General features: G+C 43.9%; 1 protein-coding gene across 1 annotated transcript in view; it reads right to left on the reverse strand.

Moving 5' to 3' along the window:
• Positions 1-27400, reverse strand: part of LOC112267493 (neprilysin-like) — a 99078-nt gene that overhangs the window by 12586 nt on the left and 59092 nt on the right. The window contains 11 exon segments of the mRNA XM_042297690.1: positions 5914-6012; positions 6398-6459; positions 6462-6516; positions 6668-6761; positions 7435-7571; positions 11427-11528; positions 14132-14266; positions 17055-17123; positions 24849-24967; positions 26452-26547; positions 26679-26759. Coding sequence (XP_042153624.1) covers positions 5914-6012; positions 6398-6459; positions 6462-6516; positions 6668-6761; positions 7435-7571; positions 11427-11528; positions 14132-14266; positions 17055-17123; positions 24849-24967; positions 26452-26547; positions 26679-26759 — 1049 coding nt within the window.

Raw genomic sequence — 27400 nt, forward strand, 5'->3', positions numbered from 1 at the left:
AGACAGGTAAAACAGAGACAGGTAAAACAGAGACAGGTAAAACAGAGACAGGTAAAACAGAGACAGGTAAAACAGAGACAGGTAAAACAGGGACAGAGACAGGTAAAACAGAGACAGGTAAAACAGAGACAGGTAAAACAGAGACAGGTAAAACAGGGACAGAGACAGGTAAAACAGAGACAGGTAAAACAGAGACAGGTAAAACAGAGACAGGTAAAACAGAGACAGGTAAAACAGAGACAGGTAAAACAGGGACAGAGACAGGTAAAACAGAGACAGGTAAAACAGAGACAGGTAAAACAGGGACAGAGACAGGTAAAACAGGGACAGGTAAAACAGGGGCAGGTAAAACAGGGACAGGTAAAACAGGGACAGAGACAGGTAAAACAGAGACAGGTAAAACAGAGACAGGTAAAACAGAGACAGGTCCAAAAACAGAGACAGGTAAAACAGAGACAGGTAAAACAGGGACAGAGACAGGTAAAACAGAGACAGAGACAGGTAAAACAGAGACAGGTAAAACAGAGACAGGTAAAACAGGGACAGAGACAGGTAAAACAGAGACAGGTAAAACAGAGACAGGTAAAACAGGGACAGAGACAGGTAAACAGGGGCAGGTAAAACAGGGGCAGGTAAAACAGGGACAGGTAAAACAGGGACAGAGACAGGTAAAACAGAGACTGGTAAAACAGGGACAGGTAAAACAGAGACAGGTAAAACAGAGACAGGTAAAACAGAGACAGGTAAAACAGAGACAGGTAAAACAGAGACAGGTAAAACAGAGACAGGTAAAACAGAGACTGGTAAAACAGGGACAGGTAAAACAGAGACAGGTAAAACAGAGACAGGTAAAACAGGGACAGGTAAAACAGAGACAGGTAAAACAGGGACAGGTAAAACAGGGACAGGTAAAACAGAGACAGAGACAGGTAAAACAGAGACAGGTAAAACAGAGACAGGTAAAACAGAGACAGGTAAAACAGAGACAGGTAAAACAGAGCTAAAACAGAGGCAGGTAAAACAGAGTCAGGTAAAACAGAGGCAGGTAAAACAGAGACAGGTAAAACAGAGACAGGTAAAACAGAGACAGGTAAAACAGAGACAGGTAAAACAGAGACAGGTAAAACAGAGACAGGTAAAACAGAGACTGGTAAAACAGAGACTGGTAAAACAGAGACTGGTAAAACAGGGACTGGTAAAACAGGGACTGGTAAAACAGAGACAGGTAAAACAGAGACAGGTAAAACAGAGACAGGTAAAACAGAGACAGGTAAAACAGAGACAGGTAAAACAGAGACAGGTAAAACAGGGACAGGTAAAACAGGGACAGGTAAAACAGGGACAGGTAAAACAGGGACAGGTAAAACAGAGACAGGTAAAACAGAGACAGGTAAAACAGGGACAGAGACTAAAACAGAGACAGGCAAAACAGAGACAGAGACAGGTAAAACAGAGACAGGTAAAACAGAGACAGAGACAGGTAAAACAGAGACAGGTAAAACAGAGACAGGTAAAACAGAGACAGGTAAAACAGAGACAGGTAAAACAGAGACAGGTAAAACAGGGACAGGTAAAACAGAGACAGGTAAAACAGAGACAGGTAAAACAGAGACAGGTAAAACAGAGACAGGTAAAACAGGGACAGAGACAGGTAAACAGGGGCAGGTAAAACAGGGGCAGGTAAAACAGGGACAGGTAAAACAGACAGACAGGGTAAACAGAGACAGGTAAAACAGAGACAGGTAAAACAGAGACAGGTAAAACAGAGACAGGTAAAACAGAGACTGGTAAAACAGAGACAGGTAAAACAGAGACAGGTAAAACAGGGACAGAGACAGGTAAAACAGAGACAGAGACAGGTAAAACAGAGACAGGTAAAACAGAGACAGGTAAAACAGGGACAGAGACAGGTAAAACAGAGACAGGTAAAACAGAGACAGGTAAAACAGGGACAGAGACAGGTAAACAGGGGCTAAAACAGGGGCAGGTAAAACAGGGACAGGTAAAACAGGGACAGGTAAAACAGAGACAGGTAAAACAGAGACAGGTAAAACAGAGACTGGTAAAACAGGGACAGGTAAAACAGAGACAGGTAAAACAGAGACAGGTAAAACAGGGGCAGGTAAAACAGGGGCAGGTAAAACAGGGGCAGGTAAAACAGGGACAGAGACAGGTAAAACAGAGACAGGTAAAACAGAGACAGGTAAAACAGAGACAGGTAAAACAGAGACTGGTAAAACAGAGACAGGTAAAACAGAGACAGGTAAAACAGGGACAGAGACAGGTAAAACAGAGACAGAGACAGGTAAAACAGAGACAGGTAAAACAGAGACAGGTAAAACAGGGACAGAGACAGGTAAAACAGAGACAGGTAAAACAGAGACAGGAGTCAAAAACAGGGACAGAGACAGGTAAACAGGGGCAGGTAAAACAGGGGCAGGTAAAACAGGGACAGGTAAAACAGAGACAGGTAAAACAGAGACAGGTAAAACAGAGACTGAGTAAAACAGGGACAGGTAAAACAGAGACAGGTAAAACAGAGACAGGTAAAACAGAGACAGGTAAAACAGAGACAGGTAAAACAGAGACAGGTAAAACAGAGACTGGTAAAACAGAGACTGGTAAAACAGGGACAGGTAAAACAGAGACAGGTAAAACAGAGACAGGTAAAACAGGGACAGGTAAAACAGGGACAGGTAAAACAGAGACAGGTAAAACAGGGACAGGTAAAACAGGGACAGGTAAAACAGAGACAGAGACAGGTAAAACAGAGACAGTTAAAACAGAGACAGGTAAAACAGAGACAGGTAAAACAGAGACACAAAAACAGAGACAGGTAAAACAGAGACAGGTAAAACAGAGACAGGTAAAACAGAGACAGGTAAAACAGAGACTGGTAAAACAGAGACTGGTAAAACAGGGACAGGTAAAACAGAGACTGGTAAAACAGGGACAGGTAAAACAGGGACAGAGACAGGTAAAACAGAGACTGGTAAAACAGAGACAGGTAAAACAGAGACAGAGACAGGTAAAACAGAGACAGGTAAAACAGAGACAGGTAAAACAGAGACAGGTAAAACAGAGACAGGTAAAACAGAGACAGGTAAAACAGAGGCAGGTAAAACAGAGGCAGGTAAAACAGAGGCAGGTAAAACAGAGGCAGGTAAAACAGAGACAGGTAAAACAGAGAAAGGTAAAACAGAGACAGGTAAAACAGAGACAGGTAAAACAGAGACAGGTAAAACAGAGACAGGTAAAACAGAGACTGGTAAAACAGAGACTGGTAAAACAGAGACTGGTAAAACAGGGACAGGTAAAACAGAGACAGGTAAAACAGAGACAGGTAAAACAGAGACTCAAAACAGAGACTGTAAAACTGAGACAGGAAAACAGGGACAGGTAAAACAGGGACAGGTAAATCAAAGGTAAAACAGGGACAGGTAAAACAGAGACAGAGACATTAAAACAGATTATAAAACAGAGACAGGTAAAACAGGGACAGAGCAGGTAAAACAGAGATGGTAAAACAGAGACAGAGACTTTAAAACAGAGACTAAAACAGAGACAGAGACAGGCTAAAACAGAGACAGGTAAAACAGAGACAGGTAAAACAGAGACAGGTAAAACAGAGACAGGTAAAACAGAGACAGGTAAAACAGGGACAGGTAAAACAGAGACAGGCCCCTTCGGAAAAAGTCTGACCATCACTCCATTTTGTTGACCACAGAAACTAACAGAGACAGGTAAAACAGAGACAGGTAAAACAGAGACAGGTAAAACAGGGACAGAGACAGGTAAACAGGGGCAGGTAAAACAGGGGCAGGTAAAACAGGGACAGGTAAAACAGGGACAGAGACAGGTAAAACAGAGACAGGTAAAACAGAGACAGGTAAAACAGAGACAGGTAAAACAGAGACTGGTAAAACAGAGACAGGTAAAACAGAGACAGGTAAAACAGGGACAGAGACAGGTAAAACAGAGACAGAGACAGGTAAAACAGAGACAGGTAAAACAGAGACAGGTAAAACAGGGACAGAGACAGGTAAAACAGAGACAGGTAAAACAGAGACAGGTAAAACAGGGACAGAGACAGGTAAACAGGGGCAGGTAAAACAGGGGCAGGTAAAACAGGGACAGGTAAAACAGGGACAGGTAAAACAGAGACAGGTAAAACAGAGACAGGTAAAACAGAGACTGGTAAAACAGGGACAGGTAAAACAGAGACAGGTAAAACAGAGACAGGTAAAACAGGGGCAGGTAAAACAGGGGCAGGTAAAACAGGGGCAGGTAAAACAGGACAGAGACAGGTAAAACAGAGACAGGTAAAACAGAGACAGGTAAAACAGAGACAGGTAAAACAGAGACTGGTAAAACAGAGACAGGTAAAACAGAGACAGGTAAAACAGGGACAGAGACAGGTAAAACAGAGACAGAGACAGGTAAAACAGAGACAGGTAAAACAGAGACAGGTAAAACAGGGACAGAGACAGGTAAAACAGAGACAGGTAAAACAGAGACAGGCAGGGACAGAGACAGGTAAACAGGGGCAGGTAAAACAGGGGCAGGTAAAACAGGGACAGGTAAAACAGGGACAGGTAAAACAGAGACAGGTAAAACAGAGACAGGTAAAACAGGGACAGGTAAAACAGAGACAGGTAAAACAGAGACAGGTAAAACAGAGACAGGTAAAACAGAGACAGGTAAAACAGAGACTGGTAAAACAGAGACTGGTAAAACAGAGACTGGTAAAACAGGGACAGGTAAAACAGAGACAGGTAAAACAGAGACAGGTAAAACAGGGACAGGTAAAACAGGGACAGGTAAAACAGGGACAGGTAAAACAGAGACAGGTAAAACAGGGACAGGTAAAACAGGGACAGGTAAAACAGAGACAGAGACAGGTAAAACAGAGACAGAGACAGGTAAAACAGAGACAGGTAAAACAGAGACAGGTAAAACAGAGACAGGTAAAACAGAGACAGGTAAAACAGTCTGCAGGTAAAACAGAGGCAGGTAAAACAGAGGCAGGTAAAACAGAGACAGGTAAAACAGAGACAGGTAAAACAGAGACAGGTAAAACAGAGACAGGTAAAACAGAGACAGGTAAAACAGAGACAGGTAAAACAGAGACAGGTAAAACAGAGACTGGTAAAACAGAGACTGGTAAAACAGGGACAGGTAAAACAGAGACAGGTAAAACAGAGACAGGTAAAACAGAGACAGGTAAAACAGAGACAGGTAAAACAGGGACAGGTAAAACAGAGACAGGTAAAACAGGGACAGGTAAAACAGGGACAGGTAAAACAGGGACAGGTAAAACAGGGACAGGTAAAACAGAGACAGAGACAGGTAAAACAGAGACAGGTAAAACAGAGACAGGTAAAACAGAGACAGGTAAAACAGAGACAGGTAAAACAGAGACAGAGACAGGTAAAACAGAGACAGGTAAAACAGAGACAGGTAAAACAGAGACAGGTAAAACAGAGACAGGTAAAACAGAGACAGGTAAAACAGGGACAGGTAAAACAGAGACAGGTAAAACAGAGACAGGTAAAACAGAGACAGGTAAAACAGAGACAGGTAAAACAGAGACAGGTAAAACAGAGACAGGTAAAACAGAGACAGAGACAGGTAAAACAGAGACAGGTAAAACAGAGACAGGTAAAACAGAGACAGGTAAAACAGAGACAGGTAAAACAGAGACAGGTAAAACAGAGACAGGTAAAACAGGGACAGGTAAAACAGGGACAGGTAAAACAGAGACAGGTAAAACAGAGACAGGTAAAACAGAGACAGGTAAAACAGAGACAGGTAAAACAGAGACAGGTAAAACAGAGACAGGTAAAACAGAGACAGGTAAAACAGGTCAGCCTGAGGTCAACAGGTAGATATCAAATGGCAGGTGAGTCTCACCTTCTCCTCAGCAGCCTTCTTGGTCTCTACATCCATCCATCTTAGGTGGTCTAAGTTACTGATGAATACCTCCCGTATCACAGAGATCATCTCTTCCATCTAACACACACACAACCACACACACACACACACACACACACACACACACACACACACACACACACACACACACACTTAAACAGATCAGTATGTACTGATAATGTCTCTATTGTGGATCTCAGCCCAGGTTCCTCTGAACAGAATGTGATAGTCATCTCTTCTTTCAGTGTTAAGGAAAACAATGCTTTGCCCTCAGAGTGAACTTAAAATGAGCTTAAAATAGCTGTGTATGTGTCAGGGGCCTGACAAAACGTTTCATAGAAAATATGTGTTTGGATCACAATCTGTGTGAGCATAAACTCACTGGTATGAGACCCTATTGTGTCAGCCAATGGGTGATCTGAACAGGCAAGGACACACAACCCCACCCCCTGTGAACCTCCCCCAGTTCTTTGCTCTCCCCAGAGAAGGACTCCTCTACGTACAGTCTTCCGACAGCGTTGTCCAATTGTTGTTGACGTAGATGACACACTGCCGCCACACCGCCGCCAAGGCCACGTGGCACTGTTAAACAGCGCCTGCAGGGGGCAGCAGGGCATGGCTCACACTGATGACATCACACACACCAGAGAAATAGTGAGATGTAGGAAGAGAAGACGGATCAGAGAAAGGAGGGAGGTGAGAGTGAAAGGACGAGGAGATGGCGTGTCTGTACCTTGCGGAAGGCTTTCCTGGTGTCCCTGTACTGCCTGCTCAAACCCACCACCATGTTCATGACAAAACGCCACACCATGTAGTTCTGCAGGACTCTGGAAACAACAACATGGAAACACCACACCAGCAACTACAGTTGATCTAAAATGTACTAGAAATGAGAACGTTTGAATAACTGACGCTTCGCATCATATTATAAAGATGTGCTTTTCTCAATGTTCTCAGTGTTCTTGGCTAGGATAGGGTTGAGTCAATGATCTCACCTCTTAGTGTACTTGGCTAGGATAGGGTTGAGTCAATGTTCTCAGTGTGCTTGGCTAGGATAGGGTTGAGTCAATGTTCTCACCTCTTAGTGTTCTTGGCTAGGATAGGGTTGAGTCAATGTTTACCTCTTAGTGTTCTTGCTAGGATATTACAATGTTCTCATTAGTGTTCTTGGCTAGATAGGGTTGAGTCAATGATCTCACCTCTTAGTGTACTTGGCTAGGATATTAACAATGTTCTCAGTGTACTTGATGTAGGATAGGGTTGAGTCAATGTTTGATTTGATTTGGATAGGGTTGAGTCAATGATCTCAGTGTACTTGGCTAGGATAGGGTTGAGTCAATGTTCTCAGTGTACTTGGCTAGGATAGGGTTGAGTCAATGTTCTCAGTGTACTTGGCTAGGATAGGGTTGAGTCAATGATCTCAGTGTACTTGGCTAGGATAGGGTTGAGTCAATGATCTCAGTGTACTTGGCTAGGATAGGGTTGAGTCAATGTTCTCACCTCTTAGTGTTCTTGGCTAGGATAGGGTTGAGTCGTCTGAAGTAGTTAGGTGAGTAGTTGATAACATTCTCTGTGTCAGGCACAGTGATGCCGACAGTCCCCATGATCTTCCTGGTGAAGTAACTCCAGTCAAACACCTGAGAGGAGGGGTTCATCATCACCTGAGAGGAGGGGTTTATCGCATCTCGTGTATGATAGTTTTTGCATGCCTCACTCATGATGCATTTAGCCTACTCCCTGCCTGTACTGTTGTCAATTTGGACCTACTGTGTATGACCTTCTGCCTGCCCCTAAACCCATCAACCTGCCTCCTACTAAGGACAATTGCATTAAACATCTGCTGCGATCTGAGCTTCAAACCAGCTATATGTCTCCCTCGAGTTCATTACACATCTGAGGAGAGGGGTTTATCATCACCACCTGAGAGGAGGGATTTGTCATCACCTGAGAGGAGGGGTTAATCATCACCTGAGAGGAGGGGTTTATCATCAACACCTGAGAGGAGGGGTTTATCATCAACAACTGAGAGGAGGGGTTTATCGTCAACACCTGAGAGGAGGGGTTTATCATCAACACCTGAGAGGAGGGGTTTTTCATCACCTGACAGGAGGGGTTTATCATCACCTGAGAGGAGGGGTTTATCATCATCACCTGAGAGGAGGGGTTTATCATAACCATCTGAGAGGGGTTCATCATCACCATCTGAGGGGAGTGGTTTTTCATCACCTGACAGGAAGGGTTTATCATCACCTGAGAGGAGGGGTTTATCATCACCTGAGAGGAGGGGTTTATCATCACCATCTGAGGGGAGTGGTTTTTCATCACCTGACAGGAGGGGTTTATCATCACCTGAGAGGAGGGGTTTATCATCACCTGAGAGTAGGGGTTTATCATCAACACCTGACAGGAGGGGTTTATCATCACCTGAGAGGAGGGGTTTATCATCACCTGAGAGGAGGGGTTTATCATCACCTGAGAGGAGGGGTTTATCATCACCTGAGAGGAGGGGTTTATCATCACCTGACAGGAGGGGTTTGTCATCACCTGAGAGGAGGGGTTTATCATCACCATCTGAGAGGAGGGGTTTTTCATCACCTGACAGGAGGGATTTGTCATCACCTGAGAGGAGGGGTTTATCATTACCTGAAAGGAGGGGTTTATCATCACCTGAGAGGAGGGGTTTATCATCACCATCTGAGAGGAGGGGTTTATCATCAACACCTGGGTGGAGGGGTTTATCATCAACACCTGAGAGGAGGGATTTGTCATCATCTGAGAGGAGGGGTTTATCATCAACACCTGAGAGGAGGGATTTGTCATCAACACCTGAGAGGAGGGGTTTATCATCATCTGAGAGGAGGGGTTTATCATCACCATCTGAGAGGAGGGGTTTATCATCAATACCTGAGAGGAGGGGTTTATCATCAACACCTGAGAGGAGGGGTTTATCATCAACACCTGAGAGGAGGGGTTTATCATCAACACCTGAGAGGAGGGGTTTTTCATCACCTGATAGGAGGGGTTTTCATCACCTGACAGGAGGGGTTTATCATCATCTGAGAGGAGGGGTTTATCATCATTACCTGAGAGGAGGGGTTTATCATCACCTGACAGGAGGGGTTTATCATCAACACCTGAGAGGAGGGGTTTATCATCACCATCTGAGAGGAGGGGTTTTTCATCACCTGATAGGAGGGGTTTATCATCAACACCTGAGAGGAGGGGTTTATCATCAACATCTGAGAGGAGGGGTTTTTCATCACCTGATAGGAGGGGTTTTTCATAATTTGAGACAAGGGGTTTATCATTATCTGAGAGGAGGGGTTTATCATCATCTGAGAGGAGGGGTTTATCATCACCTGAGAGGAGGGGTTTATCATCATCTGAGAGGAGGGATTTATCATCATCACCTGAGAGGAGGGGTTTATCATCATCTGAGAGGAGGGGTTTATCATCATCTGAGAGGAGGGGTTTATCATCACCTGAGAGGAGGGGTTTATCATCAACAACTGAGAGGAGGGGTTTATCATCAACACCTGAGAGGAGGGGTTTTTCATCACCTGATAGGAGGGGTTTTCATCACCTGACAGGAGGGGTTTATCATCATCTGAGAGGAGGGGTTTATCATCATCACCTGAGAGGAGGGGTTTATCATAACCATCTGAGAGGGGTTCATCATCACCATCTGAGGGGAGTGGTTTTTCATCACCTGACAGGAAGGGTTTATCATCACCTGAGAGGAGGGGTTTATCATCACCTGAGAGGAGGGGTTTATCATCACCATCTGAGGGGAGTGGTTTTTCATCACCTGACAGGAGGGGTTTATCATCACCTGAGAGGAGGGGTTTATCATCACCTGAGAGTAGGGGTTTATCATCAACACCTGACAGGAGGGGTTTATCATCACCTGAGAGGAGGGGTTTATCATCACCTGAGAGGAGGGGTTTATCATCACCTGAGAGGAGGGGTTTATCATCACCTGAGAGGAGGGGTTTATCATCACCTGACAGGAGGGGTTTGTCATCACCTGAGAGGAGGGGTTTATCATCACCATCTGAGAGGAGGGGTTTTTCATCACCTGACAGGAGGGATTTGTCATCACCTGAGAGGAGGGGTTTATCATTACCTGAAAGGAGGGGTTTATCATCACCTGAGAGGAGGGGTTTATCATCACCATCTGAGAGGAGGGGTTTATCATCAACACCTGAGTGGAGGGGTTTATCATCAACACCTGAGAGGAGGGATTTGTCATCATCTGAGAGGAGGGGTTTATCATCAACACCTGAGAGGAGGGATTTGTCATCAACACCTGAGAGGAGGGGTTTATCATCATCTGAGAGGAGGGGTTTATCATCACCATCTGAGAGGAGGGGTTTATCATCAACATCTGAGAGGAGGGGTTTATCATCAATACCTGAGTCGAGGGGTTTATCATCAACACCTGAGAGGAGGGGTTTATCATCAACACCTGAGAGGAGGGGTTTTTCATCACCTGATAGGAGGGGTTTTCATCACCTGACAGGAGGGGTTTATCATCATCTGAGAGGAGGGGTTTATCATCATTACCTGAGAGGAGGGGTTTATCATCACCTGACAGGAGGGGTTTATCATCAACACCTGAGAGGAGGGGTTTATCATCAACATCTGAGAGGAGGGGTTTATCATCACCATCTGAGAGGAGGGGTTTTTCATCACCTGATAGGAGGGGTTTATCATCAACACCTGAGAGGAGGGGTTTATCATCACCATCTGAGAGGAGGGGTTTATCATCACCATCTGAGAGGAGGGGTTTTTCATCACCTGATAGGAGGGGTTTTTCATAATTTGAGACAAGGGGTTTATCATTATCTGAGAGGAGGGGTTTATCATCATCTGAGAGGAGGGGTTTATCATCACCTGAGAGGAGGGGTTTATCATCATCTGAGAGGAGGGATTTATCATCATCACCTGAGAGGAGGGGTTTATCATCATCTGAGAGGAGGGGTTTATCATCATCTGAGAGGAGGGGTTTATCATCACCTGAGAGGAGGGGTTTATCATCATCTGAGAGGAGGGGTTTATCATCATCACCTGAGAGGAGGGGTTTATCATCATCTGAGAGGAGGGGTTTATCATCACCTGAGAGGAGGGGTTTATCATCATCTGAGAGGAGGGGTTTATCATCATCTGAGAGGAGGGGTTTATCATCACCTGAGAGGAGGGGTTTATCATCATCTGAGAGGAGGGGTTTATCATCATCTGAGAGGAGGGGTTTATCATCACCTGAGAGGAGGGGTTTATCATCACCTGAGAGGAGGGGTTTATCATCATCTGAGAGGAGGGGTTTATCATCATCTGAGAGGAGGGGTTTATCATCACCTGAGAGGAGGGGTTTATCATCATCTGAGAGGAGGGATTTATCATCATCACCTGAGAGGAGGGGTTTATCATCATCACCTGAGAGGAGGGATTTATCAGACATACTTAACAGAGCAGACAACACAGTCTCTTACTTGTGTGTCGACCTCCAGGCTGAAGTTAGCATTGAGAACTCCCAGCTCCATTTTGTTGTAGAGGAGAACTGGGTTGTTACGGTCCTCTGGAGTATCAGTTGCCTGGGGGAGAGACAGCGAAAGAGGGTGAGAGAGAAAGGAGAGAGAGCACAATTTGCAAATTCAGCTCAAACACCATTAACTCTATATCAAATAAAGCATTAAATAGATTTGGATTGACGATCTGTCCTCTGGCTTTCACAGAGTCCAATTGTCAAAAACAGGCACCGCTGGTCCCATCATAAATGTCTGTTTTTCAACACACACACACACACACACCAGCATGGTTGGAGGCCCAGGGGTCCCTACCCTGTAAATGTCAGTAACAGAGCAGCCTGATTGTCCTGTAAAAGGCAGCAGTGTAGCACTGAGCTATGGGAAACACAGGGATCTGCTACAAATTTGTTAAGAAAGAGCCCATGGGCTCAGCGCTTGCTTAACCCAACAACTGGTAAGGACCAGAGCCGGCTGGTGAACACAACTGGTAAGGACCAGAGCCGCCTGGTGAACACAACTGGTAAGGACCAGAGCCGGCTGGTGAACACAACTGGTAAGGACCAGAGCCGCCTGGTGAACACAACTGGTAAGGACCAGAGCCGGCTGGTAAACACAACTGGTAAGGACCAGAGCCGCCTGGTGAACACAACTGGTAAGGACCAGAGCCGACCAGGTAAACACAACTGGTAAGGACCAGAGCCGCCTGGTGAACACAACTGGTAAGGACCAGAGCCGGCTGGTAAACACAACTGGTAAGGACCAGAGCCGCCTGGTGAACACAACTGGTAAGGACCAGAGCCGCCTGGTAAACACAACTGGTAAGGACCAGAGCCGCCTGGTAAACACAACTGGTAAGGACCAGAGCCGCCTGGTGAACACAACTGGTAAGGACCAGAGCCGGCTGGTAAACACAACTGGTAAGGACCAGAGCCGCCTGGTGAACACAACTGGTAAGGACCAGAGCCGCCTGGTAAACACAACTGGTGAGGACCAGAGCCGCCTGGTGAACACAACTGGTAAGGACCAGAGCCGGCTGGTGAACACAACTGGTGAGGACCAGCGCCCCCTGGTTGACACAACTGGTAAAAACCAGAGCCGCCTGGTGAACACAACTGGTAAGGACCAGAGCCGGCTGGTAAACACAACTGGTAAGGACCAGAGCCGCCTGGTGAACACAACTGGTAAGGACCAGAGCCGCCTGGTAAACACAACTGGTAAGGACCAGAGCCGCCTGGTAAACACAACTGGTAAGGACCAGAGCCGCCTGGTAAACACCTGGTAAGGACCAGAGCCGGCTGACACAACTGGTAAGGACCAGCGCCTGAACACCTGGTGGCCTGACACAACTGGACCAGAGCCGCCTGGTGAACCAGTAAGGACCAGAGCCTGGCTGGTGAACACAACTGGTGAGGACCAGCGCCCCCCTGGTTGACACAACTGGTTAAAACCAGCGCCTGAACACCTGGTTGACCAGACTGGTAAGGACCAGAGCCGCCTGGTGAACACAACTGGTAAGGACCAGAGCCGCCTGGTAAACACAACTGGTAAGGACCAGCGCCTAAACACCTGGTAAGGACCAGAGCCGCCTGGTAAACACAACTGGTAAGGACCAGAGCCGGCTGGTAAACACAACTGGAACCAGCGCCCCTGGTTGTAAACACAACTGGTAAGGACCAGAGCCGCCTGGTGAACACAACAGAACCAGAGCCCCTGGTTGACACAACTGGTTAGAACCAGCGCCTCCCTGGTTGACACAACTGGTTAGAACCAGCGTCCCCTTGTTGACACAACTGGTAAGAACCACCGTCGATTGGTTAAAGCCACAACCAGTAAGATGGAGAGGTGGTAAGGGCTGAAGTCTGGCTTCATAAACACAGTGATGGAGAGATGGTTAAGGGCTGAAGTCTGGCTTCATAAACACAGTGATGGAGAGATGGTTAAGGGCTGAAGTCTGGCTTCATAAACACAGTGATGGAGAGTAGGTTAAGGGCTGAAGTCTGGCTTCATAAACACAGTGATGGAGAGTAGGTTAAGGGCTGAAGTCTGGCTTCATAAACACAGTGATGGAGAGTAGGTTAAGGGCTGAAGTCTGGCTTCATAAACACAGTGATGGAGAAGTCTGGTTAAACACAGTGATGGGGCTGAAGTCTGGCTTCATAAACACAGTGATGGAGAGATGGTTAAGGGCTGAAGTCTGGCTTCATAAACACAGTGATGGAGAGATGCTTAATGGCTGAAGTCTGGCTTCATAAACACAGTGATGGAGAGTAGGTTAAGGGCTGAAGTCTGGCTTCATAAACACAGTGATGGAGAGATGTTAAGGGCTGAAGTCTGGCTTCATAAACACAGTGATGGAGAGATGGTTAAGGGCTGAAGTCTGGCTTCATAAACACAGTGATGGAGAGATGGTTAAGGGCTGAAGTCTGGCTTCATAAACACAGTGATGGAGAGATGCTTAAGGGCTGAAGTCTGGCTTCATAAACACAGTGATGGAGAGTAGGTTAAGGGCTGAAGTTTTGCTTCATAAACACAGTGATGGAGAGATGCTTAATGGCTGAAGTCTGGCTTCATAAACACAGTGATGGAGAGATGGTTAAGGGCTGAAGTTACAAAACTAAAGCAGATGGTAAGTAAAGCAGGTTTTCCTAGAGCAGCAGTGTTGAACTTACGTTGGCGATCTCCCTCTCCAGCTCAATGACCCTGGTGACCTCCTCTCTGATTTGGGTCTCGTTGACCTCTAGGCTGCGGTCGGTACGGATCAACCTGGCCACGTCTATCATGAACTGTTCATATGCTCTACATGGCTGGGAGGACACACACACACACACAGACAGACAGACAAACAGACACACATTAAAAACATGTATTGTAGTATCAACAGAAAAAAAGTAGTCATAAGTAGTTGGCTAGATGATGAAGAATGAGAGATACTGTATTCACATCACAGGACATACAATGAGAGATACTGTATTCACATCACTGGAAATACAATGAGAGATACTGTATTCACACCACAGGAAATACAATGAGAGATACTGTATTCACATCCCTGGAAATACAATGAGAGATACTGTATTCACACCACAGGAAATACAATGAGAGATACTGTATTCACATCCCTGGAAATACAATGAGAGATACTGTATTCACATCCCTGGAAATACAATGAGAGATACTGTATTCACATCCCTGGAAATACAATGAGAGATACTGTATTCACATCACAGGAAATACAATGAGAGATACTGTATTCACATCACAGGAAATACAATGAGAGATACTGTATTCACATCACTGGACATACAATGAGAGATACTGTATTCACATCCCTGGAAATACAATGAGAGATACTGTATTCACATCACTGGAAATACAATGAGAGATACTGTATTCACATCACTGGAGAGATACTGTATTCACATCCTGGAAATACAATGAGAGATACTGTATTCACATCACAGGAAATACAATGAGAGATACTGTATTCACATCACAGGAAATACAATGAGAGATACTGTATTCACATCACAGGAAATACAATGAGAGATACTGTATTCACATCACTGGACATACAATGAGAGATACTGTATTCACATCACTGGACATACAATGAGAGATACTGTATTCACATCACTGGAAATACGATGAAATATACTGTATTCATATCAGAACAGAAAAAAGTTGTCATAAGTAGTTGGGTAGATGAGGAAGAATGAGAGATTGATTCACATCACTGTAAATATATATTAGGCTTCATCATCCTCTGTTTGGTATTAAGAGACAGGAAGAGAACACTATGAAAATATAATCTGTCTAATCAATGACACACACACACACACACACATACACACACACACTCCTATCCCCCACGCCAAGTTTGGTAAGTACAGAATCCTTTCAGAATACAAATCAGTGGTGAAACCATACCAGATAATATCCACCCCAAACACTCACATCTGGTTTGAGTTGGGCTGCGACCAAATCGGTCATCTCACTTCATTATTTTAATGATCACATTGCTCCAGATGGCATCTCACACACACACACACACACACACACACACACACACACACACACACACACACACACACACACACACACACACACACACACACACACACACACACACACACACACACACACACACACACACACACTCCAGCTAGACACATTGACAGTTAGATAAGTTGGAACACAGGTTATCCGTGGGCCAAACATCAGATTGGTGTTTAAGGGGGAAATGGATCATAATGTGGTTTATAGTTTCTTCCTAACAGAGACCTCAGACAAACAGGCTTATTTGGAGGTCTGTGTTAAACCACACTAACACAAACTCATTAGAGCATGTCAATGCTAAAGATTAGTTCAATCATTAAACTACAGCAAAATATTCAGGTTCAAATCTCATCAGCTTTAGAGGTCTTCACATCTAGTTCTGGATGTTCATTAAACCATGCTGGAGATTTGGACCCAACGTAATTACCTAGAGAGGATGGTGATCTTATCCTAGACTGATGCCGAGGGCTTGCAGCCACTGCGGAAGTGGGTCATTGTATGTTCTGGGTGGATGGACCAGTGATCAGAACAACATGGGGTTGAAACCCAGACTCTGACATACCCGGCCAGAGAACTAATTTCCTTGAAACCCAGACATACCTGGCCAGATAACTAATTTCCTTGAAACCCAGATCCCCACCATACCCGGCCAGAGAAGTAATTTCCTTGAAACCCAGACATACCTGGCCAAAGAACGAATCCGACATACCCTAGAATCCGACATACCCGGCCAGAGAACACATTTCCTTGAAACCCAGACTTTGACATACCAGGCCAAAGAACGAATTTCCGTGAAACCTAGACTCTGACATACCGGTCCAGAGAAAAAATTTCCTTGAAACCTAGACTTTGACATACCGGGCCAAAGAACGAATTTCCTCCACAGACCCAGGGAACGAATTTCCTCCACAGACCCAGGGAACTAATTTCCTCCACAGACCCAGAGAACTAATTTCCTCCACAGACCCACGGAACTAATTTCCTCCACAGACCCAGGGAACTAATTTCCTCCACAGACCCAGAGAACTAATTTCCTCCACAGACCCAGAGAACTAATTTCCTCCACAGACCCAGAGAACTAATTTCCTCCACAGACCCAGGGAACGAATTTCCTCCACAGACCCAGGGAACTAATTTCCTCCACAGACCCAGAGAACTAATTTCCTCCACAGACCCAGAGAACTAATTTCCTCCACAGACCCAGAGAACTAATTTCCTCCACAGACCCAGGAACTAATTTCCTCCACAGACCCAGAGAAATAATTTCCTCCACAGACCCAGAGAAATAATTTCCTCCACAGACCCAGGAACGAATTTCCTCCACAGACCCAGGGAACGAATTTCCTCCACAGACCCAGAGAACTAATTTCCTCCACAGACCCAGAGAACTAATTTCCTCCACAGACCCAGAGAACTAATTTCCTCCACAGACCCAGAGAACTAATTTCCTCCACAGACCCAGGGAACGAATTTCCTCCACAGACCCGGCCAGAGAACTGGATATCATTAACATGTGTGTAGCAGGTACAGTCTTACCTCTGCGTAGGGCCCGGTGCAGGTATAATGCTCTCTGGATAAGAGACCAAGGCTGGTTTGCTGGTCAAACTGGCAGAGGAGAGAGAATCAGGACACAATCATTCAACAGCAGGTGAAAGACAAAGCACTCACTGGAAACATCAAGTTCAGAGAGATTAGTGTGTGAATACTTAACACTGCCTAGGTTAGATTTAGGGTAGTTTACTGAGCAAATGGGTACACTGAATCCCTAACTATGAGAGAGGGTTAAGGGGTACAAGTGATGGGGTACAGGTGTGTTTATGTGTCTATCATATAATGGGATACAGGTGTTTTTATGTGTCTATCATATAATGGTGTACAGGTGTGTTTATGTGTCTATCATATAATGGTGTACAGGTGTGTTTATGTGTCTATCATATAATGGTGTACAGGTGTGTTTATGTGTCTATCATATAATGGGGTACAGGTGTGTTTATGTGTCTATCATATAATATAGGTGTGTTTATGTGGGTACAGGTGTGTTTATGTGTCTATCATATAATGGGGTACAGGTGTGTTTATGTGTCTATCATATAATGGGGTACAGGTGTGTTTATGTGTCTATCATATAATGGTGTACAGGTGTGTTTATGTGTCTATCATATAATGGGGTACAGGTGTGTTTATGTGTCTATCATATAATGGGGTACAGGTGTGTTTATGTGTCTATCATATAATGGGGTACAGGTGTGTTTATGTGTCTATCATATAATGGGGTACAGGTGTGTTTATGTGTCTATCATATAATGGGATACAGGTGTGTTTATGTGTCTATCATATAATGGGGTACAGGTGTGTTTATGTGTCTATCATATAATGGGGTACAGGTGTGTTTATGTGTCTATCATATATACAGGTGTGTTTATGTGGGGTACAGGTGTGTTTATGTGTCTATCATATAATGGGGTACAGGTGTGTTTATGTGTCTATCATATAATGGGGTACAGGTGTGTTTATGTGTCTATCATATAATGGGGTACAGGTGTGTTTATGTGTCTATCATATAATGGGGTACAGGTGTGTTTATGTGTCTATCATATAATGGGGTACAGGTGTGTTTATGTGTCTATCATATATGGGGTACAGGTGTGTTTATGTGGTACAGGTGTGTTTATGTGTCTATCATGTTTATGTGTCTATCATGGGGTACAGGTGTGTTTATGTGGGGTACAGGTGTGTTTATGTGTCTATCATATAATGGGGTACAGGTGTGTTTATGTGTCTATCATATAATGGGGTACAGGTGTGTTTATGTGTCTATCATATAATGTTTATGTGGTACAGGTGTGTTTATGTGTCTATCATATAATGGGGTACAGGTGTGTTTATGTGTCTATCATATAATGGGGTACAGGTGTGTTTATGTGTCTATCATATAATGGGGTACAGGTGTGTTTATGTGTCTATCATATAATGGGGTACAGGTGTGTTTATGTGTCTATCATATAATGGGGTACAGGTGTGTTTATGTGTCTATCATATAATGGGGTACAGGTGTGTTTATGTGTCTATCATATAATGGGGTACAGGTGTGTTTATGTGTCTATCATATAATGGGGTACAGGTGTGTTTATGTGTCTATCATATAATGGGGTACAGGTGTGTTTATGTGTCTATCATATAATGGGGTACAGGTGTGTTTATGTGTCTATCATATAATGGGGTACAGGTGTGTTTATGTGTCTATCATATAATGGGATACAGGTGTGTTTATGTGTCTATCATATAATGGGGTACAGGTGTGTTTATGTGTCTATCATATAATGGGGTACAGGTGTGTTTATGTGTCTATCATATAATGGGGTACAGGTGTGTTTATGTGTCTATCATATAATGGTGTACAGGTGTGTTTATGTGTCTATCATATAATGGGATACAGGTGTGTTTATGTGTCTATCATATAATGGTGTACAGGTGTGTTTATGTGTCTATCATATAATGGTGTACAGGTGTGTTTATGTGTCTATCATATAATGGTGTACAGGTGTGTTTATGTGTCTATCATATAATGGGGTACAGGTGTGTTTATGTGTCTATCATGGGTGTGTTTATGTGTCTATCATATAATGGGGTACAGGTGTGTTTATGTGTCTATCATATAATGGGGTACAGGTGTGTTTATGTGTCTATCATATAATGGGGTACAGGTGTGTTTATGTGTCTATCATATAATGGGTTTATGTGTACAGGTGTGTTTATGTGTCTATCATATAATGGGTACAGGTGTGTTTATGTGTCTATCACAGTGTTTATGTGTCTATCATATAATGGGATACAGGTGTGTTTATGTGTCTATCATATAATGGGGTACAGGTGTGTTTATGTGTCTATCATATAATGGGGTACAGGTGTGTTTATGTGTCTATCATATAATGGGATGGGGTACAGGTGTGTTTATGTGTCTATCACAGGTGTGTTTATGTGTCTATCATATAATATACAGGTGTGTTTATGTGTCTATCATATAATGGGGTACAGGTGTGTTATGTGTCTATCATATAATGGGTACATACAGGTGTGTTTATGTGTCTATCATATAATGGGGTACAGGTGTGTTTATGTGTCTATCATATAATGGGGTACAGGTGTGTTTATGTGTCTATCATATAATGGGGTACAGGTGTGTTTATGTGTCTATCATATAATGGGGTACAGGTGTGTTTATGTGTCTATCATATAATAATACAGGTGTGTTTATGTGTCTATCATATAATGGGATACAGGTGTGTTTATGTGTCTATCATATAATGGGGTACAGGTGTGTTTATGTGTCTATCATGTGATGGGGTACAGGTGTGTTTATGTGTCTATCATATAATGGGGTACAGGTGTGTTTATGTGTCTATCATATAATGGTGTACAGGTGTGTTTATGTGTCTATCATATAATTACAGGTGTGTTTATGTGTCTATCATATAATTAGGTGTGTTTCTATCATATAATGGGGTACAGGTGTGTTTATGTGTCTATCATATAATGGGATACAGGTGTGTTTATGTGTCTATCATATAATGGGGTACAGGTGTGTTTATGTGTCTATCATATAATGGGGTACAGGTGTGTTTATGTGTCTATCATATAACAGGTGGGTACAGGTGTGTTTATGTGTCTATCATATAATGGGTACAGGTGTGTTTATGTGTCTATCATATAATGGGATGTGTACAGGTGTGTTTATGTCTATCATATAATGGGATACAGGTGTGTTTATGTGTCTATCATATTATGTGGGTACAGGTGTGTTTATGTGTCTATCATATAATGGGTTTATGTGTCTATCACAGGTGTGTTTATGTGTCTATCATATAATGGGGTACAGGTGTGGTGTCTACAGGTGTGTTTATGTGTCTATCATATAATGGGGTACAGGTGTGTTTATGTGTCTATCATATAATGGGGTACAGGTGTGTTTATGTGTCTATCATATAATGGGGATACAGGTGTGTTTATGTGTCTATCATATAATGGGGTACAGGTGTGTTTATGTGTCTATCATCATATAATGGGATACAGGTGTGTTTATGTGTCTATCATATAATGGGGTACAGGTGTGTTTATGTGTCTATCATATAATGGGGTACAGGTGTGTTTATGTGTCTATCATATAATGGGGTACAGGTGTGTTTATGTGTCTATCATATAATGGGGTACAGGTGTGTTTATGTGTCTATCATATAATGGGGTACAGGTGTGTTTATGTGTCTATCATATAATGGGGTACAGGTGTGTTTATGTGTCTATCATATAATGGGTACAGGTGTGTTTATGTGTCTATCATATAATGGGGTACAGGTGTGTTTATGTGTCTATCATATAATGGGGTACAGGTGTGTTTATGTGTCTATCATATAATGGGGTACAGGTGTGTTTATGTGTCTATCATATAATGGGGTACAGGTGTGTTTATGTGTCATAGGTGTGTTTATATAATGGGGTACAGGTGTGTTTATGTGTCTATCATATAATGGGGTACAGGTGTGTTTATGTGTCTATCATATAATGGGGTACAGGTGTGTTTATGTGTCTATCATATAATGGGGTACAGGTGTGTTTATGTGTCTATCATATAATGGGGTACAGGTGTTTGTTTATGTGTCTATCATATAATGGGGTACAGGTGTGTTTATGTGTCTATCATATAATGGGGTACAGGTGTGTTTATGTGTCTATCATATAATGGGGTACAGGTGTGTTTATGTGTCTATCATATAATGGGGTACAGGTGTGTTTATGTGTCTATCATATAATGGGGTACAGGTGTGTTTATGTGTCTATCATATAATGGGGTACAGGTGTGTTTATGTGTCTATCATATAATGGGGTACAGGTGTGTTTATGTGTCTATCATATAATGGGGTACAGGTGTGTTTATGTGTCTATCATATAATGGGGTACAGGTGTGTTTATGTGTCTATCATATAATGGGGTACAGGTGTGTTTATGTGTCTATCATATAATGGGGTACAGGTGTGTTTATGTGTCTATCATATAATGGGGTACAGGTGTGTTTATGTGTCTATCATATAATGGGATACAGGTGTGTTTATGTGTCTATCATATAATGGGGTACAGGTGTGTTTATGTGTCTATCATATAATGGGGTACAGGTGTGTTTATGTGTCTATCATATAATGGGGTACAGGTGTGTTTATGTGTCTATCATATAATGGGGTACAGGTGTGTTTATGTGTCATATCATATAAGGTGTGTTTATGTGTCTATCAGGTGTGTTTATGTGTCTATCATATAATGGGGTACAGGTGTGTTTATGTGTCTATCATATAATGGGGTACAGGTGTGTTTATGTGTCTATCATATAATGGGGTACAGGTGTGTTTATGTGTCTATCATATAAGGTGTGTTTGGGATACAGGTGTGTTTATGTGTCTATCATATAATGGGGTACAGGTGTGTTTATGTGTCTATCATATAATGGGGTACAGGTGTGTTTATGTGTCTATCATATAATGGGATACAGGTGTGTTTATGTGTCTATCATATAATGGTGTACAGGTGTGTTTATGTGTCTATCATATAATGGTGTACAGGTGTGTTTATGTAACATTTTATTGTGTTACAAAGTGGGGTTAAAATGGATTGAACTGTTTTTTGTTGTTATTGTTGTTGTTGTTGTTGTTGTTGTGATCTACACAAAATAACATGTAACGTCAAAGTGGAAGAGAAAATCATTAAAATAAAATAAAAAGATGAACGAAAAATAAAACGCTAATATATCTTGATTAGATAAGTATTCACACCCTCTGAGTGAACACATGTTACAAACACCATTGGCAGGGATTACAGCTGTGAATTTTTTACATTTTTTACCTTTATTTAACTAGGCAAGTCAGTTAAGAACAAATTCTTATTTTCAATGACGGCCTAGGAACAGTGGGTCAACTGCCTGTTCAGGGGCAGGCAGAATCTTCTTGGGTAAGTCTCATAAGAGCTTTGTGCAATATTTGCCCATTATTCTTTTGCAACATTCTTTAAGCTCTGTCAAGGTGTCGGGGATCATGGCTAGTCCGCCATCTTCAAGCCTTGCCATAGACTTTCAAGCAGATTTAAGTTAAAGATTTAAACTTGGCCACTCAGGAACATCCTCTGTTTTCTTCAAAGCAAATCCTGTGTAGATTTGGCTTTGTGATGGAAATTATTGTCCTGCTGCAAGGTGAAGCACTTTTACATCCACCAGATAGGGGCAGTGAAATGTGTCATTTTAGAGGGTCGGCCATAGTAGTACAGCAGACCTGGAGCTAATTATGATTAAGTGCCTTGCTCAAGGGCACAGAGAGATGTCTCACTTTGTTGGCTCAGGTATTTGAACTAACAACCTTTAGGTTACTGGCCCAACGCTCTAACCACTAGGCTACCTGCCTCCTCTAACCACTAGGCTACCTGCCTCCTCTAACCACTAGGCTACCTGCCTCCTCTAACCACTAGGCTACCTGCCTCCTCTAACCACTAGGCTACCTTCCTCCTCTAACCACTAGGCTACCTGCCTACTCTAAACACTAGGCTACCTGCCTCCTCTAACCACTAGGCTACCTGCCTCCTCTAACCACTAGGCTACCTGCCTCCTCTAACCACTAGGCTACCTGCCTCCTCTAACCACTAGGCTACCTGCCTCCTCTAACCACTAGGCTACCTGCCTCCTCTAACCACTAGGCTACCTGCCTCCTCTAACCACTAGGCTACCTGCCTCCTCTAACCACTAGGCTACCTGCCTCCTCTAACCACTAGGCTACCTGCCTACTCCAACCACTAGGCTACCTGCCTCCTCTAACCACTAGGCTACCTGCCTCCTCTAACCACTAGGCTACCTGCCTCCTCTAACCACTAGGCTACCTGCCTCCTCTAACCACTAGGCTACCTGCCTCCTCTAACCACTAGGCTACCTGCCTACTCCAACCACTAGGCTACCTGCCTCCTCTAACCACTAGGCTACCTGCCTCCTCTAACCACTAGGCTACCTGCCTCCTCTAACCACTAGGCTACCTGCCTCCTCTAACCACTAGGCTACCTGCCTCCTCTAACCACTAGGCTACCTGCCCACTCTAACCACTAGGCTACCTGCCTCCTCTAACCACTAGGCTACCTGCCTCCTCCAACCACTAGGCTACCTGCCTCCTCTAACCACTAGGCTACCTGCCTCCTCCAACCACTAGGCTACCTGCCTCCTCTAACCACTAGGCTACCTGCCTCCTCTAACCACTAGGCTACCTGCCTCCTCTAACCACCACTAACCACTAGGCTACCTGCCTCCTCTAACCACTAGGCTACCTGCCTCCTCTAACCACTAGGCTACCTGCCTCCTCTAACCACTAGGCTACCTGCCTCCTCCAACCACTAGGCTACCTGCCTCCTCTAACCACTAGGCTACCTGCCTCCTCCAACCACTAGGCTACCTGCCTCCTCTAACCACTAGGCTACCTGCCTCCTCCAACCACTAGGCTACCTGCCTCCTCTAACCACTAGGCTACCTTCCACCTCTCCCAGTGTCTGGTTTAAAGCCGACTGAAGCTAGGATTTTGCCTGTTCTTAGCTCCATCCAGTTTCTTTTCATCCTGAAAAACTTTGGTCTTTGCCGATGTCAAGCATACCCATACCATGATGCAGCCACCACCAGGCTTGCAAATAGGGAGGTAGTTACTCAGTGATGTGTTGGATTTGCACCAAACATAAGAAAAGTGTACAAAGCTGTCATCAAGGCAAAGTGTGGCTACTTTGAAGAACCTAAAATCTAAAATATATTTTGATTTGTTTAACACCTTTTTGGTTACTACATGTATCCATATGTGTTATTTCATAGTTTTGATGTCTTCACTATTATTCTACAATGTAGGAAATAGAACAAATAAAGGAAAACCCTTGAATGAGTAGATGTGTCCAAACTTTTGACTGGTACTGTATATTCCAATCCCACTTTGTAACACAACAAATGTTGGCCTGTACACCGTCTATAGTGTCTGTGCATCTGACAGTCATGTGATGGGGTGTAGGTGTGTTCAAGTGTCTGTGCATGTGACAGTCATGTGATGGGGTGTAGGTGTGTTCAAGTGTCTGTGCATCTGACAGTCATGTGATGGGGTGTAGGTGTGTTCAAGTGTATGTGCATCTGACAGTCATGTGATGGGGTGTAGGTGTGTTCAAGTGTATGTGCATCTGACAGTCATGTGATGGGGTGTAGGTGTGTTCAAGTGTCTGTGCATCTGACAGTCATGTGATGGGGTGTAGGTGTGTTCAAGTGTATGTGCATGTGACGCCACCTACATGAATGATGTGTGAATTGGAGTCTTTGTCATCAGTGCCGATAAAAAAATTAACCAAGACTTGAGTTCCATATTTCTCATTTAGTCTGGCAATGGCATCCTCCAACTTCCATGTGTTCCCTAAGTAGGAGAGAGGAGATGATTGGTTTGAGGACAAGAGAAGAGAAGAGAGGAGATAATTAGTTTGAGGACAAGAGAAGAGAAGAGAGGAGATAATTAGTTTGAGGAAAGGAGATAATTGGTTTGAGGAGAGGAGATAATTGGTTTGAGGAGAGGAGAGGAGAGGAGAGGATTGGTTTGAGGAGGAGATAATTGGTTTGAGGAGAGGAGAGGATTGGTTTGAGGAGAGGAGAGGATTGGTTTGAGGAGAGGCGATAATTGGTTTGAGGAGAGGATTGGTTTGAGGAGAGGCGATAATTGGTTTGAGGAGAGGATTGGTTTGAGGAGAGGAGATAATTGGTTTGAGGAGAGGATTGGTTTGAGGAGAGGATTGGTTTGAGGAGAGGATTGGTTTGAGGAGAGGAGATAATTGGTTTGAGGAGAGGAGAGGATTGGTTTGAGGAGAGGAGATAATTGGTTTGAGGTGACGATTGGTTTGAGGAGAGGTTTGGTTTGAGGAGAGGAGAGGATTAGTTTGAGGAGAGGATTGGTTTGAGGAGAGGAGATAATTGGTTTGAGGAGAGGAGAGGATTGGTTTGAGGAGAGGAGAGGATTGGTTTGAGGAGATAATTGGTTTGAGGAGAGGAGAGGATTGGTTTGAGGAGAGGAGAGGAGAGGATTGGTTTGAGGAGAGGAGAGGATTGGTTTGAGGAGAGGATTGGTTTGAGGAGAGGAGATAATTGGTTTGAGGTGACGATTGGTTTGAGGAGAGGATTGGTTTGAGGAGAGGAGAGGATTGGTTTGAGGAGAGGAGAGGATTGGTTTGAGGAGAGGAGAGGATTGGTTTGAGGAGAGGAGAGGATTGGTTTGAGGAGACGATTGGTTTGAGGAGAGAATAAGCTTGAGGAGAGGATTGGTTTGAGGAGAGGAGAGGATTGGTTTGAGGAGAGGAGAGGATTGGTTTGAGGAGACGATTGGTTTGAGGAGAGAATAAGCTTGAGGAGAGGATTGGTTTGAGGAGAGGAGATAATTGGTTTGAGGAGAGGAGACGATTGGTTTGAGGAGAGGAGAGGATTGGTTTGAGGAGAGGATTGGTTTGAGGAGAGGAGATAATTGGTTTGAGGAGAGGAGAGGATTGGTTTGAGGAGAGGAGAGGATTGGTTTGAGGAGATAATTGGTTTGAGGAGAGGAGAGGATTGGTTTGTGGAGAGGAGATAATTGGTTTGAGGAGAGGATTGGTTTGAGGAGAGGAGAGGATTGGTTTGAGGAGAGGAGAGGATTGGTTTGAGGAGAGGAGATAATTGGTTTGAGGAGATAATTGGTTTGAGGAGAGGATTGGTTTGAGGAGAGGAGGGGATTGGTTTGAGGAGAGGAGATAATTGGTTTGAGGAGATAATTGGTTTGAGGAGAGGATTAGTTTGAGGAGAGGAGATAATTGGTTTGAGGAGAGGCAAACTAAAATAGGTGTAGGAAACACAGAGGTCGAAGGGCATAGTGTCGTTCACCATAGACAGTCTCCCAGTGGTCTGTTGCTATTGGCCACTCAAACACATTAGGAAGTATGTCTAGTAAAGGAGCTCCGCCCCTTTTCTCAATCTGACCTTCAGAGGGAAAAAAAACACAAAAGTGACCCAGGTTAACTCACAGCTTAAAGGTAGACAACTAATTGGACTTTAATGACTTACTGAATTGAAATGTAATTGACCTCAACAAAACAGACTAGCAGACTCACTCTCATTGGTGCAGGATCTGTAGAGGGTCTTGGCTTTAGTGAGGGCACTGGCCTCCCCCTTCACGCTTCTCTCTAGAACACCTACAAAAATATTAGAGAGGTTATAGATTTGCAGAACATCTGTGTTGATGTTTGCTTTTAAACTGAAAAGCAAAAAGAGGTTTGGATATGAGTTGAGCTGTGAGTGTTGCTAGTAACATGGAGCATGTGAGCTGTGTTATGGAGGACAATGTCCCCCTCAGAGGGACTGTAACATGTCCCTTTAGACCAGACAGAACACAGTCAGACTCTGGGCCAAGGAGCTGTCGGTCTGCTGCTTTTCACCACATAACAAACATTGAGAAACATCACAGAACTGTGGAAACAAAAGAAAAACAAGCAAGGAAAAAACAATGCTTTAAACCTGTGGTCATTCCCACGTGCTGGTAACTGTGGGACCAAATCCATGTGCTAGAGTTAAGACAAAGAATGTGCTTTTCTTTTTCCCTCTACCCTTTATGAATCGCACACTGAAATTCTACCTCTCCTCTGCCAGAATCATTCTCCATTGTTATAGTAACAGCTCTCTGCCCCTCTCCATTATTACAGTAACAGCTCTATGCCCCCCTCCATTCTTATAGTAACAGCTCTCTGGCCCTCTCTCTCCATTCTGAAAGTAACAGCTCTCTGCCCCTCTTCATTCTTATAGTAACAGCTCTCTGGCCCTCTCTCTTCATTCTTAT

Source organism: Oncorhynchus tshawytscha, linkage group LG14, assembly GCF_018296145.1.
Source record: "Oncorhynchus tshawytscha isolate Ot180627B linkage group LG14, Otsh_v2.0, whole genome shotgun sequence".
Lineage (NCBI taxonomy): Eukaryota > Metazoa > Chordata > Actinopteri > Salmoniformes > Salmonidae > Oncorhynchus > Oncorhynchus tshawytscha.